Source organism: Nipponia nippon, unplaced genomic scaffold (genome assembly GCF_047370975.1).
Source record: "Nipponia nippon isolate SJK-2023a ecotype South Korea unplaced genomic scaffold, ASM4737097v1 scaffold_1, whole genome shotgun sequence".
NCBI classification, from domain to species: Eukaryota; Metazoa; Chordata; class Aves; order Pelecaniformes; family Threskiornithidae; genus Nipponia; species Nipponia nippon.
In genome coordinates this window covers 109,408,549-109,432,023 of record NW_028262290.1, presented here as the reverse complement: position 1 = coordinate 109,432,023, position 23,475 = coordinate 109,408,549, and the positions used below count along the sequence as shown (strand labels likewise).

General features: G+C 45.9%; 1 protein-coding gene across 1 annotated transcript in view; it reads right to left on the bottom strand.

The window, feature by feature from the left end:
* Positions 1 to 7,285: 7,285 nt before the first annotated feature.
* The window catches only part of LANCL2 (LanC like glutathione S-transferase 2), a 32,345-nt gene continuing 16,155 nt past the window's right edge, over positions 7,286 to 23,475 (bottom strand). The window contains exons 4-9 of the mRNA XM_087766499.1: positions 22,251 to 22,398; positions 21,486 to 21,632; positions 17,701 to 17,883; positions 15,407 to 15,583; positions 12,209 to 12,281; positions 7,286 to 10,435 (exon numbers count right to left, since the gene is read on the bottom strand). Of these exons, the coding sequence (XP_087622625.1) occupies positions 10,320 to 10,435; positions 12,209 to 12,281; positions 15,407 to 15,583; positions 17,701 to 17,883; positions 21,486 to 21,632; positions 22,251 to 22,398 (844 nt within the window). The 3' untranslated portion in view covers positions 7,286 to 10,319. The remainder of the gene's footprint in view (positions 10,436 to 12,208; positions 12,282 to 15,406; positions 15,584 to 17,700; positions 17,884 to 21,485; positions 21,633 to 22,250; positions 22,399 to 23,475) is intronic.

Below are 23,475 nucleotides of genomic sequence, written 5' to 3'. Positions count from 1 at the left end.
GTAGAAGAGGCAGGGCAATGCTTTTACCAGAAATGGTGGCCACCAACTTTTCCATTTTTGTTTTTCTTGTAAGGCTTGATTCTGATGCACAACAGAGAGATGCTGTGATAGAAGCCTGTGAGTGACTGGAGCACCAGCGTTGGTTGAGTTATGGCAGGGGCTTTGCCAAGTGCCCTAGAAAAGAGGGATTCATTACTTTAAGTGATGCATCTAAAAGCAGAGGCCCAGGACTTGAGTGTTTCGTGGCTAGCACCTGGACTCTGCCTGTCTGATTGGCATCCTGACTCCCCTTGTTTTGCCAATGATGAGATTGTATGAAACAGATGATGACCTAAATGTCAGTAGTGAGAGGAAGGTGTTATCACCTCAGAGCTACTCGTGCTTGTGCCTCTCAACAGAATGGTTAGAAACACTGAAATACGTGGGTAAGTTTTCTTCCCTAAATTGGAAAATAATTACAGTAAGAAGGAACAGGAGCACAAGTCCAGGTTTGCTTCCTTTGACATTGATGGGAGTTTTGTCCCTGAGAAATAGTAGCTTTCATTGTGGTCTTACTGCTGCCGCAAGTACCAAGTAGAGCTGTCATCTCCAGGTGACAGATCTGTAAAGCTGCTCTCCTCTCTAGGTCAGGCAAATAAATAGCTTTTTGGGACTAGTGCTTAAGAGCAGTTCCTTGACCTGATGCGCAGGTGGTCTGGCTTTCAGTGACTCTTAGCTCTTCATACGTTTTGCTGCGAGTGGCCCCAGGATTCCCAATTCACCATTTCGTGCTCGTGGCTGACTCTCTCGAGTGACCACAAGTCAACGCCTTCCAGAGCCCCTTTCCCTGTGAGGGCTCTCACACCGATCTATGTCTAGCAAAAATGTGAAGCTGCTCTGAGACGTGACTGCGTACTAACGGGACCTTTTCCCTCCGTGCCTGCTCAGAGCCATGTCACTAACGAGTGACAAAAAGAAGATGCCATCGCCTTGTACTGCTGAAGGACCTGCAGAAGCAGCATAGCTGAGGGTTAGGAGTCCGATACGGTCCTTCGGGTATCAGGTGAATGCTTACTCACTGCCAATACGCCGACTGCTCCTGTGTGACTCCAGCCAGGGCACTGAGGTCACCGAGGTGGTTTGGAGTAATCTGAAGACCTGCGTTGCACAGGGAGCCAAAGCTTTATTGTGCTGTTAATGCATGCCAGTGGCTTGTGAGAACTTGTTCCTAGGCAGCAAGCTGGATTTGCAGAACTGGCAGAAAAGAGCATCCCTTTTATTATGAACATGAGTCCCTGACAGAAAAACCATTAAGGGTCACTGTTTCTAAAAGCTGCTGGTGGAGTTAGTCATCTGGAGCAGAGCTAGCTTTTGAGGAGCTCATTCCCACAGACCTGACTTGGGTGATGTTGTAACTAAGGCTTTCCCTTACTGTGCATCGTAATAAGGGACAAAGCAAAGTACTTCTGTGTGTGCAGTGTAGGCTCATGGGATGCTTAGGATAACAAAAAAGTACGTTTTATATATGATTACTAGGTCCATCTGCACACCACAACTGTATGTATTTTCTAAATTAGTGTGCACTCGAAGTTTGAAGCTGCGCATGTCACTGAATATGGTTGTGTACGCATGACAATTGTTTAAAGGCAAATCCAACCTTTCTTCTTCTGTCAATAGAAATGCCAACAGACCTCATGTTAATAGATAGATAGATGTTGTTAAGTCCTGTTATATTACAAAATGTATCTACGACAGCTGGCATTTTCCTGGACACGCTGAATAGAAGCCTTTTATACTGAATTCTTGCGCTGCACATTGAAATTCAACTTCTGGTGAAGTTTTCCTGAAATCTGGCTGGTTTATTTGCTAGTGCTGATGGATGACACTACCTCTTACAACTCATGCACTCCTCTGCTAGCAAACTTGCTTGGTCTTCTCTTGAAAACACAGCACCCTGTGGGCATCCATATGAATTACTTGCAAACTGTTTACATGCCTTTCCTCTTGTTGTCTCACTTTTGGAATTTTGGGGGTTTCTGTTATTTTTTTTCCCTTTTTTCCCCTCTTAGTTTAAAAAAAATGTAGTGGGGAGAAAGAAGGGAGAAGCCCTGTAACTTTCAGCAGGGTGATATCAACAATATGAAGTTGTTGCTCGGGAGTGTACGTTGCACGTTTTGCAAGGTTGGGCTGGTGGGTTGGAGGATGGATGGAGCAGAAGTAGGTCTTTCTGCAGTCTCGGGGGCTGTTCTTGCTCATAAAACTTGTGCAGGCTTTCTTTTGAAATGCATTTTATTAAAGTAAGATTGGCTGTTGCCGTACCTCTAGCCCTCTTCGTTGCTCTTTCCTGAGCTGTATGTTTGAAGTTCTTTGTATTACTGAGTAAAGAGCGTGACCTCTTGTGTGCAGAGGCCAGGAGGCAGGTCTAATGCCACCCAGAGATTTGTACTCGACAGCACTTTAGCAAGCCAGATGTGAAGCACAGGCTACAGGCGTGCCACTGGAAAAGACAGGGTTACTTCTCACCAGCAGGCAGTGATGACAGGTCAGATGTGCTGTCCCACAGGTGAAGGAAAACATCTCCCAACAGGATTTTACTTGGCAGTAGTGATGCCCTAGGAGCTGCCAGCTGCTCCAGCTTCACTAATGCAAACTTCCCAGCAGTGTGTTGATGCTTTATCCATTGGGATTCCCGTGTCAGATTCTCCAGGTGCTGCTGCTGTGTCCTCTCTCTAACAGAACAGAGATTTTGGTGCCTCACTGACGAGGCAGGGTGGTGTTTCGACTGCAAAATAAGGTTGGTGCTGGTGGCTGGGTGCCCTGGGGACGTGTGGGGCACTCCCCTGCCCCTTCCTGGGGGCACCAGAGCCGGTTACGGGGCTGAGTCCTTGCCTGCCTTTGCGATCTCACCATCTACATCAGGAATCTGATTTAACGTGTGGTGGGGATCAGTCTCCTGGTTCTTGCAAAGGCATTTGGGGGGGGTGGGGGTGGGTGTAAATGCCTTGAACAGGGTTTGGGCAGAATAGAGATGCTTAAGCCGAGCCACTGAGCCCGGCAGGGGGGAGCCAGGAACATAAATGATACCCCTTTGAGATCCTTTCTTCAGTTGTGTGTCCTCAAAATGTGTCTGATGTACCTCTGAGGAGGCAGTGATGGGGAGGAACGTGCCTAGGTGGGTAAGAAAACCTTTGAGGTTGCTGCTGCTGTGACCCTGGCAGAAATGGGAATGAGAGGGGTCAGACCCTTTCTGCCACAGTGAAATCTTCAACTTGAGGGAAAAGGCACTACCAGAAACTCTTGGCACACCTTGCCTGTAGCTCTGGTGTGGCCAGTCCTTCATGCATCCAAGGCTTGTGCAACAAGCCCAGGCTGCACTGTGGGATAGGGAGGGAATCTGCCCTTCTGGTGACTGGGCAGTTGGTTTTCAGCCAGAGGTTTCACTGTCAGTCCTGTCTCAGTGAAGAACAGCAAAGGTTATGCACGACTGGATGTGCTCTGCTCTCTTTCCTCCCTGGGGATCATGCAGGGAGGGAATGAGCAGAGGTCTTTATAGACTTGTAAGGATCCTTGGGTCCAGCTTGTGCCTCCAGGTATGCTATCATCAAATTTGTCTCTGGTGGTATTCCTGAAACGCTAGCTCTCAACAGGCAGTCGGCCATCTCCTCATGCCGCAAACCTTCCCAACCTCGGGTGTTTTCAGAGCCACGGACCTGGCCACGTTTCTGAGCAGGTTCCAGCTGCTCGTTCTTCTTCCACCATCGCTGGTGAGAGCGAAATGCCCTATTTGCTTCCCTTCCTACCAGCTAGCAGGGGGTTTCTCACCTGTAGGTAGCTGCTGTGACCAACACACCATCCCCCTGCCTCCTGAGGAGCTCTTCAGCTAGCACTGCCCTGCCTGCATCCCACCAGCCATGTGTCTCCGAGGCCAGGGTGCTGCAGGGTGTGGACTCTGCTCCCCAGGTGGAGGGAATATTTTATTTCTCAAGTGTTTTTCAGGTTATTAATTGGACCAGTCTGGCTACAGATACCAGAACACCTTGAGATTTATTTTGGATTATGTTAAATCCATTGGCTGCCTGATGAGTGCTAAGGGTAAATGCTTGGGACAGACGTATCCCGACTCCTCCACACCCTAGAAATGCACCCCTGGCGGAACAGACCTTCTTAAATCTTGGTTTAGGGGGGCAGGCCTCCCCTTGCCTCTGTCACGCACGTGAGCCACCCTGCCACCGGCTGCAGCCCCGCAGCCCCGGCAGCAGGGGATAGATGCGGGCGGTGCCAGGCAGCTGGTCATGAGCTGCCCGTCGAACGCATTGCGGACTGGGAGGTGCACAAATGCTCAGCTTGACGGGTGTGGGCAGAAAATCAATGCCAGCCCCTGAACAGCTGTGCTCGACTCCTGCAGCCCCGTATCGCGTGGTGGCAGTGGAGGGCTGGCAGGGTGGCTGGTGCAGAAAGTGCGGGCAGTCTGGGGTAGGTGCTGCACCAGGGAAACTTTTTTTATTTGTTTGTTTGAGGGGGTGGGATGTGGGTGACCTGGTGGGTGGCAGATGGGTGGGTGTGAGCCAGACTAAGGGACAGAAATGATCTGGCTTCCGTCAGTAAAGGCACGAAGTGGCACAGCCTGAGAACTTGCTGGTTAGCGTTGCGTGTGATGCTCCAACATCTGTGGTGAGCTCTGGGGTTTATGCAGGCGTTAGTTATCAACCTGGTTTGCTGGTGGGTTGCTGTGGTGTGAGTGGGGAGGAGAGGAAGAATACTCTTGTGATACCATCTTCCTCTAACTAGCTACTGTCAGGAGTAAGCAGGGGTGCAGAGCGACTCCACGATCATGGGACCAGCCTTGCAGCTGCTCTGTGTCCTGCCTGTCCCAGGAGGCTTTGCAAATTACTTTCCTTCAGCTTCTGCCCCCGTCGTATGCTCCACACGTCTCCTTTCAGCCCTGCAGCAGGAGAGTGATGTCTCATTCAAGATGATCCCACCTGACCCCAGGAGATGCTTTTGTCCCAGGAAAGTAAGGTTTCTTCCCATAAGGTGCCTTCCCTCCAAGGCGCTGCCTTACATGCTGTTGAGGGAAGGCTCCATATTAATGGGTGAATTAAGTTCATTGCAGTCTGAGGGTTCATGAAGTTTTGCTGTTTCTTCAGCCTTCCAGCAAGTCCGCAGCCCTGGCACTCGCCGTCAGGCCCAGGGCACTTGAGACGCCGCTGCCAAGGTGGCGGCGAGGGAGCCCGTCATGGCAGCGCTGTGGGGCTGAAGCCACTGACGTCGCACAATCTTACTCACGGATGTTTGGTCTTGCGCCCGTCCTCCGCCTCCTTCTCCCTGGTGTGACTGGGTGCCCCGTGGCTCGCAGGAGGGGGGCAAACGTCACCCGCAGCATCCTGCAGCGCCTTCCGTGCCTCCCGGTAATTAGCAGGCTGACGCATCAGTTGTGCTGCAAATAGGCCCTGGATGGAGGAGGAGGGTACCAACCCTGCCTTTTCTGGTTGGGGCTGCCACACAGCTGCGCCTGTGTTGCATTATCACTTTGGGAAAAGATAATGTAGTGACAAGCTTTTTTGTTTTGCGGGCGGGGTTTTTTTCCTTGTCTTGAAAGCCCTGTGACAGCTTACACTGCTGTGAAAACAAACAGCTGGGACTACGTTTTCCAACAAGCTCTTCAGAGTATGTGAAGAAGCAAAGGAGGTATTGCTCTTTCTTCCCTATTTAAACAAACAAAAAACGCAACCCCCAAACCCCTCAGATGGGTTGGTTTTATATGCATATACGCAAGAAGCCACCTTTTGGCACACAGGTCAGCCAAGAAGATAAAACACCTTGTCAGATAGCAGAGCGTTACTTTTTTCTTTTTTTTTTTTCTTTTTCTGGTCCAACAAATGCATCCCTTCTAATTCAGCAGGTGAGAGAAATGGGCCAGGATGTCTTTGCAGGCCCTGCGGCGGTGGGAGCCCTCCTCTCCGATTCCCTGTCGCTGGGGCGTTGAGCCGCCTCCTGGGATTTTACAGTTGTTTGCACTCTTTGACAGGGAAACCCCTACAGAGAGCCCACGCAGGGGAAGATCCAGCATAAGGCAGTTTCTACAAAGCAACTGCTAGATGATAACGCTATTAAAGACCGGCAGCCACCGTTCCAGGCTGCTGGGTGCTGCAAGCTGAAGGGGACAGCAAAGAAAGCAGAGGGAACAGCGGCAAGTTAAGCCGCCCTCCGACCCCAGCCCCTGCAGGTGGAGGTAGCTCCTTAGCTGCACCTATGTGTTATTTTGGCTTTACGTAGTGAGAGAAGTCACAAGGATCGGTGTAGGTGTCTGTATCTATGTCTTTCTCTCTCTATAGTTATCACCTGCTGCCTAACCCTAGCTTATCTAATAGCTACAGCAGGATTTACAGCAGCCCACTTGAAGCCGTTGAAGAGAAGTGATGGCCGACGACAGGTCACTACTGCTCCCTGCGTGCAAATCACGGCTGCTCTGCTGTGCAGAGACTGGGTTCCTGGGCCTGCGCATCGCCGTGAAAGCAATGCAAACAAATGGGGGAAAAGTGAACAATTTCACCAGCAAAAAGACTGCTGCATCGGAACACCCTGATGGGACAGGGTTCAGGCAGCACGCATGCTTCCTCCCACCTCTCTCTCTGTCCTACCCTATTTTGACATTACAGAGAACTATGGTGCTAGAAAAGCCCCAGCGCATTTATCTAGCTACAGCTGAATTGGTACAGATTATCTTCAGGTCCCTCCCTGCAGACCAGAAATAATGCTATTAATTCAAAAAAAAGCAGGCGTTGCTCTCCGTGGCAGAGGGCCAGGAGCGGCACATGGGGCTTTGCGAAACAGAAACGCTGCCCCCTGCTTGCAGCGTGCTCGAAGTTTTCTTCTGTTGAAGCCTGGCTCGAGAAAAACATCAAGCTTTCTCAAAGCTGGAAAACAGATGTTAGGCAGCTGGACAGAGAAATTTCATACATGCGTTCTTAAAAACCAGCTAGTCACGAGTCAGGCTTTAGCTGCAAACTGTTCAACAACGGGATCTACGTGACCAAAGAGGAAAGCAACGCTTTGCACTAAGCAATGTACATGAAAAATCACCTGGGAAAAGCAGCAGTACAGAGGTCTTCAATGCTAGTAAAAGGCGAATGTTAAAAAAAAAAAAGCGATTTGCCCACACTCTGGCACGTGTTTCAGCCTGCAGGACTAGGAGATCGGGAGGCGGTTCAGCAGTCAGATCGGTGGGACAGCTATCACCACAGTGCTAGAGGGAAGGAAGGAATACAAGAGGGGAAAAAAAAAAAAAATAAAAGAATCACACAAATTACCACCACATAGCTTGATCTTTACTAATAAAGCCAAAGAACAAAACATCAGCATTTTTTTCCTCTTTTTCTGCCCAAAGAGCATCTCCATTTTTAACACTACTGCTTTTTGCAACAGACGGACTATTACGCACAGACAAAGCAAACCAGGGAATATTAAGACATTTTCCACATTTTAGTTTGATGTGATTTCTGAAAACAACGCCTTGATGAAATGCATTTTTTTCACCTTCACACAATATCCTTCCTTAATGGGCTACCTAGACAGCGCAATGCTGTGACGAAGAGAAAGGAGGAGCCACGGGGAAAGTCATGCCAGGAAGACAAGGCAGACGCACCGTCAGACGCTTCCCGACTCGATATGTTACGTTTCCAGCCTTGCTCAATTCCAAGAGGATTCTGCGGAGAAAGGCAGTGCCAGGCCCCACCGCAGCAGAAGGCTGGCTACGGTACAGAAAGAGCTGGTAGACTTGCTCATTATTTTGATAGGATCTTGGAGATCTGCTCAGTATTAAGCTGTTCTAGGTGTGTATATACCTATATATTTTTTTAAACCAGCAAGTTTTAATTCCCCTTGGGCTCCAGCCAGCCAAAATCACCTCCCACAGGTGCCATTCCAAACTCAGCAGCCAAGAAGGCATGTATGTATATCATCACTGAATGAAAAAAACCTGCCTGTTGACCCCCCCCTAGTTAAGTGGCCAGTACAACACATGCTTGGGATGCGCTGGGAAGGCCAGTGGCTTCTGTCCTGTGTTTGCAGGCAGCTCCTGCAAACCTGGCAAGCCCCTTCCCTGTTAACCCACCCCACATGCTCTGCAGTCACAGCAGAGGGGAAGGAAAAAAGGGGTGGGGGTGATGTGGAACAGGATGAGAGCTGCCATCTACCTCCTTTGCTAGGATTTCTGTGAGACTTCACCCTGGGCAAGTTTCCACCCTGGGCAAGTTTCCTCCCTGGCTTATCTATGGGCAGGATCAGTGATCCACAGGCTGAGGAAGGAAACACAGAGTTAGACCTTAGCATGCTTGCCACGGAGGAGCATCTCATTTGAGGTGGCCTCTGCTGGTACACCCTGTGTATCGCCTCCCCTAATCAGCTCTCCCCGTTCCTCACTGACCCCTCCGCTTTCTGCCGCTCTGGTTTGCTTCGCTCCAGCCACTTGCCCCGCAGCATCCCTCACTCCCACTGCCTTTCAGCATTTCCCTGGCTGTACGGACACAGCTGGGTTTGGTGCCCCCCACCTCCTCTTCTGCCCTTTGCCAGAGGGGTGGAAAAGTCTCTCCCACTGCTCCCGTGTTTTAGTCCTACCTGACAAACCAGCAGAGGAGCTACGCTGTGACATTAAGCTGTCCCTGCACTGGCACTGCCCAGCAGAACTGGATGTGAAGATTATTACCATCCCAATGGATTTGGCGACAGACACGGTGAAGTTCAAGGAAGTCACCCGCTACCAGTCAGAGATCTACGCAGGTGCAACACTGCTTCTCCAAGCCTGACCGCAAACACTGGCGCTCAGCAGATGGCCCGCAGGTCACATATATCCCAATGCACGCCTGAAAGGTCAAAGCCTCTGCCATCTGTCATGCTCCCACCTGATAGAAGGTATCAATTAAAATAAGCACCTGGAATGTCGGAGCACAGGGAGATCTGGGGGAAGGACGACAACACAGCTTGAGCGAGTGAGGGCGTGCTACACTTACTTACCATTCCCCAGCAGTAAGCGTACTTACTATCTGGAACACATAAGCCTGCTCTAAGTGTACTTACAGTATATCCCACTTCTCCCAAGCCGCCTGATACTCGGGAGCACCTGGAGGCAGGTCTAGTATTTCACAACCCCACCACACTACAAGGGGAAGCAAAGCACTGGCAGCACAGTTAAAACTAAGGGCAAAGGGCTTTTTCTGTTTGGATTTTAAGATGAAATCAACTTCAACTACAGCCTCTAGCAACGGTTTCATATTGCTCATTAATCTTCTGCAGCCTCCACAAGCAGCTGGTATTTATCGCTCCTATCATACTATATGGGCTAAACGCAACGGGGCTGGGAGAGGGAGGGAAGGGCCCAGAACAAATCACCGCCTTGGTTTGGAAGCAACAGTCATCCCGAGTTACCAGCGTGAGAAACTGCCCTGGTGCCCTCCCTTACTCATTTGTATACTAGATGCTGCAGGACAGGTTTATTACAAATCGACGGACAGGAGAGGAGAAGCAGTTACACTGTCCCTGCTCTGCTCTTGGCGGCAGCAGGAGGTTAGTATGGGTGACTCCACCTTGTTAAGCTCATGCCACGGGATGGGGACAAGCATCTCCACCCTGCTCTAAGTGCCTAACACACTAACCAGGTGCAGGTATCAAAGGGAGCCTCTCCTTCAGGCTTTCAAAAAAACCTCCCACAACAGCAGCGGAAGACAAGTCAGGTCCCTTCCAACCTGCTGTTTCTGAAAACCGAGATGGCCTCATACCTCTTCATCAAAAAAGGCTCATCTCCATCACCTTAGCTTCTAGGGACTGTGGAGAAAAATGCAGAAAAATATGACCATAAAAACGTTTTTCATCTCTTTTTAAAGTTGCCATCTTACCAGTGAACTGCAGTGAACTCTCTGGCCTCAGGTGGAACTCTCTGGGTAACCACGCTGCAGGAAGCAACACTGCTGTTGTGAGTCATGCGCAAAGGTACGGGACAGAGGTTCACACAGAGACCAGCTTTTTGCTAACGACAAAAGACTCGAATCAACAGACAACACCAATAAACATGCAGAGCATGTCAAAGACCTGAAGAAGACAAATACAATGGAAGAGAGAAAGTTCAAAACTTGACTTCTCTTGTCTTACATCTGAAGGTGTCACTTTAACAGAACTTAAATGTGGCTTCTCCCGTTCATGCTCTAATGACTTCACGGTCCTTTGGGGCAGGGGAGAGTGAGAAAAGGGGTTTATCCATCCATCGGTTCAGGATCGAATTAGTTCAGTATCAGAGGCACTAAACAGTCTCATCTCTTTTGGCATCAGTTTCCTTTCAAAACGATCTTTTAGCTGTCCTGTTGCACTTTGTTTTCCCTCCTTTGAGGTCCAAGTTCAAATGCTGGAAACTGGGAAGTCTCCGGTACTGAAATATCTGAGAGGAAGTGAATAGCTCCAGCCATGCCTAAAACATAACAAGAAAGAGATCTTTGTGGGTCTTTGACATGAAAACAGCACAGTTGACAGCAAAGGCAACAGCGCCTGTTTGAACACCTCCTCGCTAGATCTTTTTCTGAACAGGTGAACTTAGCGCCTATAGAAAGGCAAGTTCATCTGTACTTTGCCCAGGAAACCAAATTTCACTTGAAAAGATCGAAGGCAAGAACCAAGATCTCGCTGCTACCATCTTTTCAGCTGCACAACCTCAACGCTACTTCCATTAAGAAAAAGTAAATCCCAGTTTGGACTGTCCCTCAGAATTTGAGCAGCTCTTGCTTGTCATTTCACCGGTTAAAAAACAAAGGCAAAACTTTATTATACGTGTGATGTACAGATTCATTTGTTCACTATTCATAAAGAGGTCATCCAGAGCCTGAAGCACTAATACCAGCATCACCTAATAAAACTCTTAGGGTGACAGACAACAGAGGCACCCTACAGCGGGAGAGCATACAAATACAAGCTCAGTTTTATGATCGAGCTAAAGTCCTATTTTATCAACAGCTAAGCACATACAAAGGAACCTTCCCGGAATACAGCATCTGATGCAAATGAAACGATTAGGACAATCCTGTAAGATATACTTCCACTGAAAGTGCGCATGTACATGAAGAATTGGACAGCTTCAAGCACAATTTTGGCTACACGTTTACAATTTTGCCCCCCCCCCCCCATTAAGACTTTTTTGTCTCAAATTTGAGACTTCTAGATATTTCTAAAAAAAAAACCAAAAACCAAAAAAACCCCAAAAACCCCACTGACATTAAAAACCTAAAATAAAAGCTTTGTGTCACCATTAAAGCACACATCATCCTGTTGTTGGCATTACTTCACCTTCTCAACAAATTTCAAAGCTCTTATACAACAGATTGTATGCCTCCTTTTCCCCTTTACAAATGCATGCAAGGGAGCTCTCAGGAATAAGAATACTTAGACTTTTCTCCCTTAAACATTATGACAATAACTCTGTATTTAGAAGGGATGCATATAACTACTGCTCTCCTGTGTTCACACCTTGCACTGGTTTATTTGTAAAATAATCCTATTCGGTCTGCTGTAATTTCACGTATTTGTGATAGGTGGCACACTAGGCTCATTGTTCATGAAACAGCTTTCAATCCTACTTGGGTCTATGATTCCTTGCTGCTGTGTTTCTAAAACATGATGAGATAGGGAATAGAAAATAAGCTACAAATAAAAAAAAAAAAATACAAAGCTCTAGGAAAATATTTAGGAACATCTTTGAACTTACAGAAAAGCCCCCAAGAACTCCACATTTCTTTCCTGTTCAATGTGATTTGGGTTTATAGTAAAACTAGCTTTTCCTTGCTTTAGTATTGCAGCAGAGAAGGTCTAGTTCTGACAAGCCAGCAACTACTTTGAGACCCCGTACCACAGCTGTTCCTCTGCCCAGTGCCTCTGCAACAACACCTGCGACAAAACTGTTGCCCGTACTTCTGTTTGCTTTAAGCCGAGAGGCATCAGCACAGCAGAATTTTATTCAAGAATGACAGTGGCACTGGCTTTACATTGGAAACTGCTGAAATGCAACCAAAAGTGGAAGTCGTGATAGTGAATGACTTTCTTTTGTCCCCCCCCCTTTTAGGCAGAGGTGGTGCTAGGGGGTGGCTCTATTTTTAATACGAGACATTTCCCAGCTCCTAAGCATATGCCAAAACTATAAGGTTGCCCTTCTTTCCTGTATACTATAATACCATTTGCAACACCACCACTTTACCTTCAAAGAGAGAATAAGGTCGGTCAGGAATACGACATCCATGTGCACCGTACTCCAAACACCATTCAGCAAACTGGGGAACACATTAAAAAAAAAAACAAAAACCTTTTTTATTAAAGACTGTTAAATGCAAGCTTGAGTATCTGCATATCTTTAATAGGTACTAAATGTAAAGTAGTGTAAGAAGAGACACAACACAGAAATCACTGTCCAAGATCAATTTGTCCCACTTCAACCGTGACAAGGCTGCAATTAGGTTTTAGGGTATGTATTTCCACAACACGAGTTTCAGTTTCATAACAACATGATTAGGTGGGCTGTACTTAACTTCTGTTTTCTGTAAATCAATCCTGCTACATGTCAATGAAAAATGCTGTGAGAACAGATATATTCAGTTTCAAGGGCAAAATTTTTCTAATACTATATCAGTTTCTTATCTGTCTTGGTACTTAATTTATCCATGTGCTCAGGACTTAGGGCTGTTAATTGCATTTTGGTTTTCTTTCACTTCCGTGCACCAATTTACAGTGTTAAATCTCCAGCTGCCATTACTTAATTTTATTTATTTGCTCTCCCCAAGCCTTATGAAAAATTGTTAGAAATACAGTTAGACAATTATGGTCCCCAATATTTTGTTGCAGAAGATGTAACACCATTAAAAAGAGTTAACAGTGTCTTTTTTGTGTTTGATCAACATTGCTGCACTAGCTACATTAGAGATACATAACTTATGAACTGCATCTAAATCCATTTAATAGCAACCATCTATTTCTCCTTTATGGCTCCCCAGAGCATATGGGGGGCCACAAGTTCCCCTGGCATTTCTGCTCTTGGAAGCAAACCACTGCTTATTCAAAATACAGTGCAAAGATTCCTGCAGAGCAAAGAACTGAGAGGTCTCTCTCCGCTCCCCCTGCCATTTGGGCAACCTAGTCATCCTACTAACTAGAGGGTGCCCCACCTCTCGAGCTGGAGCTGTATGGGGTGTGAGCATGCCCCCGGAGCCATCAATCCGTTCAACAGGAGGATAACAGGTGGCATCTCCTCCCTTCTTCCCCCCACTCTGTTCTGTTTAAATGTTTATTGGCGGATGGATTTTTCTTCTCTTGGTAGGGGTGTGTGCATGTGTGTGCATGTCTTGAGGAAACCCAGAAAAACCCCCACAAACACAAACATTGTGGTCCACACTGTTCTTAAGAACTGATGAAACATTTTTGGGCCCCCCACGGGTATAAATCTTCAAACCAAGGTTTAATTCTCCATGTAATCTTGCCTTATATGTGAGGAGAGAACATGTTTATGGCATGTTTCTACACTACAATCAATTCTTGCAACATCCACATCTGATTACTAGCCTTTGTTATTACTGCCAGCCTGGGAACTGCAACAGAAATTAAAAAAAATGCGCCCCGGGCTACTGAAGCACAACCATCATTTACAAGTTCATAGCTTCAGCACAACTCACAAATCCAGCAAGCCACACCAATATCTTTGTTAAACCAAGGCAGGGGCGGGGGGGGATCTAGCAGGAAGACATCTGCCATTATTTGTCACATATTTCGAGCTCTTCTGGTTCATTTGTGAAATGGTTTCATGGCTCCCGAGAGGTAAGCAGGGATTCCTGGCCAGACTCCTTCCCCTGGGCCTCAGGTTTTCGGTGTGAGCAAGCACCCCTGGGAGGGGAGCCATCTAGTGCTCCCAGCTACATGCCTTTAGGTACGAACATAACTGCACGCTTGCTTCCCTGCATGCTCTGGCTCAGAAAGAAAAGATTTCAAGAATGCCAGACAAGCAAATTCCTCTGCCTGTTTCAAGATTTCCCCTGCAAGAGCCCGAAGGGCCTGACTGAGCGCTGGAGATGCTAAAATGCAGAATGGATGCAAATACGCTGCCAGACCTGACTATGCTGGGCACCTCCGGCAAACGGTCTTTGGCCACTGTGCCACATCTTCCTTCTCAAAGGGACTTCAGGTACCTAACTGAGTCTCTCCCCTATTTGGCTTCGAAAGAGATACGCTTGCTTTTCTCTAGCCTGGTATGGAAGAACGTCAGGGCTCTCCTGGGCCAGAAATGCAGCACCACCAGGAGCTGCCAACGCTGCACAGAGCCACAGAAGATGTACTAGCGCGGAGGATGATGGGGAGAGCCCCATAGCTGTGCCGACAGCAACGCCTGCTTGGTGCTGTGGCTCACACGTCAGCAGTGGCTGAGTCCATGCGTAACTAGGTCACACATCTGCCATGGGAGCATGAGGGGTTTATTACGTTCCCTAGGATGCAGGTATGTTTACAGGTGTCCTCATGGCACGATGCTTTGGTAAACGTGCGAGAAGCAGCAACTTCTTAAAGCTCTGCTGGCAGAGGACAGGCTGACAGTGGAGATGAATACAATAGCTTTACATAGGGCTGGTGCTCATCTAAAAGCACCTAAGGAGCAACTCATCAAATTTCCCATTGCAACACCTCTAAAAAGGCCTCAGCTAAATAGTTATGTACACAATATGAAACCTAATAGCAGTGAATTAAGCTGGAAAAAAAAAAATCCAACAAAACAAACCAAAACCAAACAGAAGTCTTATGAGATGAGGAAACAGAGGCAGAAAAAGCTTTCTCCTTTCGTAACTGCTAACATAATCAGAGCTGATAGCAGAACTTGGACAATTTCAGTGGAAAAATTCTGAGTGTGTCTTTCTCTGCAATTTGTATTAATGAAAAAAATCTGAGTGAGCAATTTAATAACTGCAGTTCAGAGCTCTAAAAGCCCTAAACAGACATCAGTCTGAAAACAAATAATTACAAAAGACTGCAAACAGTATCGCTTGAGGAGCTGAGGACGACAGTGGATGTCTCAATGGAATAATTAGCACCACATAACATTAGTCTGTTATTGTTCAGGCAGGCTGATTTTCAGACTCTTATTTTCTTCTGAATATGCACTTAGTTCCTCCCCCCTTACAGAACATTTGTGCGTTTCACTCTGCGTTAAGATGGTGCGTGCCCCATGTACACAGCTGAAGTCATCCCGTCAAAGTGCGAGTAAAGGGGAGCAAGCGACGGGACCCTGCTGTCCCACCCCGCCGCACAGCCAGCCAGCTCCAGCTCTAGCACACAACAGCCTACTCTGACCACAGTTTACTCTTGCACGGGCGTTATGACGTGAAAGGGAACAGTAATTTTGTTGGGATACTGCAGAGCTCACCTTGCAAGCTCGGTAGAGGTACTTTTTGTCCTGAGTTAGGTTATAGAGAGACAAGAAGGAGTAGCCATTGCCAGCAGTACCATGGCAGATCCCATATCCTTTTCTCAATAAACCTCTCTGCCAGATGACATCGCTACAATCCATAGCATCTTTCAAGTATTTATCCTCTTTAAAAGTCTGTGGAATAAAAACAGAGAATAAGCACACATAAATTGAAGTACTAATGAAAATAAAAGGAAGCTGGACCCGAGAGATGTTTCGCTGCTGGTGTGGGGTTTTTCCATATATGATTTATTTTCAATTTTAATAATCATCATAGACTTGCCTTTCTTTTCTTACTAAGTTGTTTCTCCTTTCCCTGCATGGAACAAGAAAGAACTTCTCATGTTTTTGTTTCTGAAATCAGGACCCCAAAGGAAAAAACTCAAGTTCAAGGCCCTTGGTTCTACAACCTATAATCTATCTGAAGGGTACATAGTCGTTTTTTGCTTCTCCCCTCCATTCCCAAACGACAACATCATTTGATTTGAAATACAAAAATGTGATTCTTGCCTCCAAGAAATATAACACAGAATACTGGCCATCAAATCTAAAGGGCTAGCAGCCTGGTCTAAAGGGTCCTAAAGGGCTAGGTCCTGGTCTTCCTGAGTAATTCTTCCCAGTTACTCACCCTCTGCCTTCTGTCCAAAATGCACAAGAATACCCCTTTGCATAGCACAGGGCTCTCTTCTCTGTCACAAGTACAAGTAGGAACACTCCATTACCTTGATTAGTATTTGTATTGGAAATACTCAGAAGCACTAGCCAGTCTCGGCAAAGGACCAATTTTGCAAAGTTTATTGCAAATGAAGTGCACTTTGGACACAGAGAGCCCATCAAGAAAGCAGAAAACAAAAGCACGTAATCTAGCTGAACACCACCAGACTTCCACCTTTATAAAGCTACTTTTTTTGCTCCCTTTTGCCTAAGTCACTCTGCAGATCAACAAGACAAAGAAACTTGTAACTGATGCATGACTGTAGACTTAGTCCTTTAGAGACGGCATCCCCTGCCAGGCTATTTAATAAGGTAATAGAAGCAATTAACATGCAAGATTCTTAAACCCACAAGCTTGATAAAGGAAGTCCCTCTCTGTGAACAGGGTTTGTCAGCTACTTAGCTGTAACATTTCAAATTAAGGCCTGGCAACAGCATTTGATTTCCAGGACAAACACTGCTGTCTGTTATCGCAAGTCCCTGTGCTTGGTATGAAAGCACCGCCAGCAAAACATACTCCAATTTTTCTTATCGCTTCTTCAAAAAGCAGAATATAAAGAGTAAAAGAAAAGCATCATATGCCCCACCACCTTAAACATAAAAAGAGGCCAGAAAGGAGACTGCTAAACAGAACTTGGTTCTATCCCTCTTATCTCCTGCAAAATATTTTGTGCTGGGGAAAGCATCGCATTGACAAAGAAGAGGAGGGGGAAAAAAAAAAAAAAAGTCTGCAGTGTTAAGTCAACCTTCTACCACAGTCCAACGAAAAAGCAACTGTGACTGCTGCTACATTCAGCAACGCTGTAAGAGATTTACAGTTCACATTTCAGGTAGCAGCATGAGTAATTATTCCATAAACCAAGCCTGCTTTTCATCAGCCCACCCAGAGGCCGACCAGGGAATCTGCCAAGGAGGGCTGTCAAAAGCAAGAATCAATTTGCATAAATTTAATTAAATGGCATACTTTCAAATGTCATGCAAATCAGAAGTGCGCAACACACGAGAGACAGCAAACCTAGTTCAGGATGGAGAAGAGCAAACAGTAGGCTTGTGGTAGCTCAGCGGCTGTATTTATGCCCTAGAAGGGGCCTGGAATCTTTGCTCTGACGTTAAGTTCTCAAGAGCTATATCTTGATAATGGAGTAATTTATGGAAGACATTCTTTGGCAAGACACATGAACCTACGCTTTTGAAAACCAACGTAATTCTTAAAACTCTTGGGATGAAGATTCAAAGAATTTAGGTCAATGTTCTCACACCCTCGACTCCGACATCAAATTGTTTAAATACATGTCCCTTTTCCAAGAAAGCCTGAAGTCTAGTAACTGCTAGCACCCTGAGAAGCAATTTTACCCGCTTATTTCCTCTTTACAAACGTATCTATACAAGTATTTTGAGATTTTTAGGTGCCTAGCCTAGGGTTCTGGTTTGAAAGTCTAGATCTAGAAAGATGTAAAATGCAAGCCTTACAATCTAACAGGCCTGCATGCAGTTCTCTCTGTAAAAATAGAAGTCTATATGAACACAGAATGATTCACCTTATAAGCTTGCATAAGCATGTGGATGACTCCAGGGGCACCATGGCACCAGTGAACCAGTCTGTCAGTCTCATTGCTCAGCGATGATGGGTAATTCCCAGATCTGAATTTTTTATGACGCACGTAGTCAACGCTTGGCTTCACCAGCTCTGTCAGGGTCTCCTGGTCCACATTTGCAATTGGCTAAAGAAAGCATTAAAAAAAAACCAAAAAAACACCAAAACCATAAACAAAAGTATTAACAAATTGTGTATCAACACTTAATTCTAGGATCTATTTTCAAGTATCCTACATATGTGCCCTTGATCCAAATACTTTGAATCACTTCATACAGATTTAATTAATGTCTGCTTACAACACCCTTGGGAAGAGCATTTTTACAGCTACTGTAGAGACAAAGAAATTGGGGCACCAAGTTGTTACCTGTCTTACTGGAGGTGACACAGAACGACTAAGGAAGAACTGAGAACAGAATATGGCTTTCAAGGCTCCCGGGTCTCTCTTTATACCTTAAAATAGAGAGAACACTTACAGGAGAAAGATGGTTTTATAGAGACGTTGCTCATAATACACACTTAAAACACAACGGGTTACACATTTTGTTTTAAAAATAACTAACATAGACAAACCTGCCCTATTTCCCAATGAGAAGAAGAGTGTATGTAGTGGCATACCTGGCAAAGGTTTATGAAGATTCAAGTTTTCAATCATAAACAAAACTCCCTGAAGCTATGGGCTATAAATCTGCATTTCCAATTTCAGAAGCAAAAGCTACTTCTCCAGGTAGCTAAACAACTTTGTACTACAAACTCATCCTTAGATTGCTCTTATGAATTTTCTTTCGCATTTCTTCTATTTAGTTTACATCCTTGCCAAAAGGAGAATATATCCATCAACCCGCATGCTTCTTGTAAGTAAAGGTTTAGAAGCCGAATATCTGTAGGGTCTGCAGTTGTTCTTAGTTGGCATTCCCTCCTCTACCAGCCCATTTTACAGTATTTTCATAACAGAGCTCCCTATTTTTACGCAGCCTACATGATTTCTAGAATTCCTGCAAGCTGTGGGAATAACTGCAGAAACTGGAGCCTAAAGGAGCCTAATAACTGAGCTTATATTTTTAAATAACTTGTCTTTGTTGCTGACTCGATGTCATACAATGTCACTGTTTCCCACCAGCTCCAGCGCATTTGCATTCCATAGGTGAGCACACTGTTACCATTGGCAGTCTTACAGCCAAATGAAGGAAGACTTTCAATAGCTGTATTTTCAGTAACCTGAAAAAAACAAAAGCCTGTTTCACCTCAGCTAGGAAAGCTTTGCCAGACTTCTACCTACCAGGTCCCTCAAGCAAACTCCACCTCTGCATTTTTCTGAGTGGAACAGAAACCTTCACACTGCTCATCAGAAGCACACCTGAATATGGATCAGCTTATCATGAAGAACACCCTGGAGCTGATCAGCCCTCACTCAGATGCTGACCTGTGGGGTCAGGAGGCTCTGAGGGAAGCTTTGTTTTGGGGCTCTGATCTCACACTGCAACCCTGCAGCGGAAGGCAAAGCAGATGGGCACCAGCAATAAATGCCTTCAGGCTTAAGCTGTGCAAGGCAAGCCCAGCCCAGCATGTCTGTCCTTGGCAGGTAAATCCAAGAAGAGCAGAGCTCTTTACAAACCTCCTTCTCACCTTGTGCTTCCGAGATCTGAGTACAAGCGAGTTCTTCACCCAAGCTGCTGAGGTTCCCAGTACCCACTTCCAACAGCAAAAAAGTAACCTACGGGTATGTGTCCTGACTCTCTGGCCAAGAGCAATGACATGCAAACAGACATTTCTGCCTCGGGGTTAGTGAAAGGGGATAGAATTAGAGATTCCCTAGCAAGCACTTCAGAATTCCCCCTCTGCCTCCCGGATGAGTTATTTAACACTGCTGAGCTGTTACTCTTCCAGTAGTCTTCTGTAAGTAAATCCAGCAATACGTGTTTCCTCATAAAGGTGTTGTACAGAAATGATGATCAGTGACCCGCACATCTCAGGTGCTATGTTGGACGCCCTTTTTTTGTTATCAAACAACCACTCAACAAACCATCTCCTGAATTCTTTGCTGAAAATACAGAAATATTCTCCTCTTTTGGTGTGGGAGGGATGGGGAAAGGATGGACTCCAATATGCCATCTTCTTCTGCAGTGGATGACTCAACTCTGCATGACTCACAATATTTAATGTACAGTGAAAAGACAGTAATCTAATGCTGCATAAACAACGGCTTTGTGGTAATTCTTAAAAGCAGCAATTATACATAAAGGAAAAGATAGTTACGATTTTAACATGTAGACAGAGTAGCTTCTACTTAAACCGAAAAGCACTGTGCAATTATTTCTGCTATCAGCCTTGAATAGTAAATGAAGGATGGAGCCTTTAAAGAGGCTTCTTTAAAGGACCAGGTGTTTCTCAGAAAATCTAACAGAGCCAAGGGAGGAAAAATGGAAGCCAGGAAGATGAGGGAGCCGGAAGGGGGTGGACCACCTTGTTGCAGAAAGCAGGAAGTGAAGATAAGGGCACAGTAAATCAGAGCAGCCTGAGGCCCCAGTGAGATGGTCGCTGCAGAAAATAGCTGTAGTGGTGTTAAGACATGCCCCCAGGTAGCAGAGCAGTAGCCACTTCCACAGCAAAGTCAGCTGCTTTAGCCTCAGCTACTGGTGGAAGTGGTGTGAGCTAATCTGAAACAGATGGGGAGAAGTCGCAGCATCTTTTGCAAATGAGGAATGGCTGAGCAGTGGCAACACCAAATACCAGCTCAGTCACTTCTGCAGTGAATATTCGTACGCAGCTTCAGGCTGCGAGGATGTCCAATCCTTCCACTTGCCTGAAGGAAAGTCATTCTGCATGAGCTGGTAAGAAAATTAACATTTACAAAGATGCACAGACTGGCAGCACCTTTAAAAACCAGAAACAGGTACAATACAAATTTTGCAACTCTATGGCCATCTTCTATAATGAATCTTAAGGCTCTTTCTCCAGATTGTACAACAGAAATAAGATATACAGGTCTGTTTTGAAAAACATCATAATCCTATTGGAGAATCTCAGGGCAGGGGGGAATGGATTTAAGTGCAGGAAAGAGGAGATATAGAGAAGAGAGGAATCACACCCAGGACAACAGAAAGAGGCAAGCAGGGGTCATAAATGCACTAAGGAACATCAGATTTTTGGGGGAAAGATAGGGGGGATAAGGAGGAGGAAGAACATCTAAAGAATAAAAGCATACTGAAGACTAACGTGTGATTAAGGATAGTCTTCCAAAAGCTTCAAGACAGTGGGGAAAAAAATAAAAAGTCAGTGGAGAAGAGAGGAAGGGCATGGAGGGCAGGAGGCACCACTCATTTAAAAATAGCAAAAAATTGAAGATTAAGAGTGATGGATGGTGAATAAGTGAATATTTAGCTGGTCTAACTGCATGCACCAGAAGAAATAAGTATGAGGATGAGGGAAGGCACCTCACTGTCTCTGTTGAGGACAGGAAACTTTAGCTCCTGGAACGCTGGTGCTCTGAACGCTGGTGCTCGAGGGTTAATTCACTCTAATGCGAGGATACCCAAGCCACAGTTTTCTTCTGCTACCAGGGCCTGAGCTAGCATCTCTGCACAGTTCTGTGCTGCAGAGCCTAACTCCAAATTGTAAGACCCTGACCCAGCACAACATTGCACATGCATGAAAGCTGAAGATAAGACCCTCCAATGCAAAACAAGAAATCACTGGTGTTTCACCCCAGCCCACAGAAGATGCTCTTACCTGCATGAGCATGTAATAGATCCCAGCCACTCCATGGGCCGCTCCAACGTATTGCTTCCTGTGCCACTGGTACAACAGAGGACAACGGTCTGTTTTCCGCTCCTCCTTCGAAAAGTTTTTCCCCGATTCAATAATAGCATCTATTACCTAAGAAAGAGAACACACCCCTTCTGTCTGTCTCGCTTGCTTTGATTCAGAGGGTTTTGCTTTGTCATGACTAAAACCACAGTAAAGAATAAGCCATAATAAACAGCGATGGGACAACAATATTCAATTCATTTGGACTTGAGTGTTGAGGTAGAAATGGAATTTTTCCTAAATGACGGAATCACTTATATTTCTAAGAATAGAAATTTAATATATAAATATTTCTTTTTTCCAGGCCTGCCTTCTCTGCTTCTGGTATCTACAGAACAGTTGTGCATCTTCCCCACACTGAACTATCCTTCTTTTCACTTAAACACTTCCACACTTCTTTCTTAAGGTTTTTCATAACAATTTCTCATCCTCAAATGCTCCAAAGCTAGTTACACATTAAATCCATTTCCATAGCTGGCAATGGACCCACCTGTAGTGGCCTGTCTCAGTCACAGCTGGGCAGCAGGGAAAGGGGGAAGAGATTGGAGGGAGGTATGAGACAGAGTTCCTGGTTCTAGGTCCCTCTCCTCTCCAGCCTCCCTCTCTTAATCCCTTGAATTATGTGAAGGAGTGATTCCAGTTCAACCTCACTGATGCTGTGGCACTGGAGAGAGAAAAGTATCTTACCTCTTTGATAACAGACTGTGGGACAGTGTCCGGACCGATTTCAGTATTCAGGTACAGCAAGGCATATAGGTAACCTGCTCTGCCATAAAGCAGCTCATCTGGGAGTTCAGCATCTGTGCTTATGACCATCCTTTGGAGCTGCAACAACCTGCATCAGACAAGGAAGGTGGGGAGAGAGAGCATCTTCTCTAGAGACCATACTGGACTACGTATTGCACGAGCCGTTAATCAAACCAGAAGCAGAACGAGCGCCGAAGCCCCACCACTTCCCTTCAGTCATCCCCCGTTCAGCTGCCTGCCAGGTTTACACACAGGAGCTCTGCATGCTTGCCATCCCTGACAGACAGGCGACTCGGAGCCAGAGCCAGCTGAGTATTAGCGCAACTATCAGGTTTTTGCGCAAACAGAAACACCCATATGGGTGCAGAGTGCGGGCTGGATGAGGCCGGAGAACTACTCCAACAAATAGGGAGCACCACATGGAGCCTCTGGGAATTTCAGCTAAGCAAGGACCCTTAATTGTAGATGTATAAGAGGGAAATAACAAAACCAAACAAAACTCCCCAATACCACCATTCAGCACTCCCTCTCCCTAGACAATGCATTGTCTCAAACGTTTAGCAGCTCAATTTTGAAAAGGGCAGGACTATTATGCACAAGTGTTTTGCTTGCCTTTAGTGACGGAAAAAAACCTTGGGCTGGCCACCGCAACTCTCATTTGCTCCGAAGAGACTCCAGCAGTCTGCATTAGAATTCAGGTGGAACAGAGATCTGTTTTCCTGCCCACTCCCCCCCTGTCTCTCCCTATCTTTTGTGATTAAATTGGCAATTAGATGAAACGATGGTGATGATTGCATTTTAAATTGGGGGAGGGGGCAAGACAATCTGGATTAACACCAAATTAAATTCCCAGATTCCCCCCAACAGCTATTACTTGGCAGAAATGTTAGCACTAACATCATGCTGGAGCAAAAACGCTGACCCCAATGGCTTGTTTATGCTGTCACTGCTTAATACCAGGGAAAAGCCACTCACACAAAAAGAGTTTTATATTATCTTTCCTTTCTTGGAACTACTCTTTGGACTTGGAATTACATTATTTTCTGTTAAACTGTCCACTGTTAAGTTTTATTGTTCAAATCATACAACTGGACAGCTACAACGTAGAAAGTTAAAAGTGCAATCATAGATTACATTTTGACATCTACAATCTACCACTCAGCTG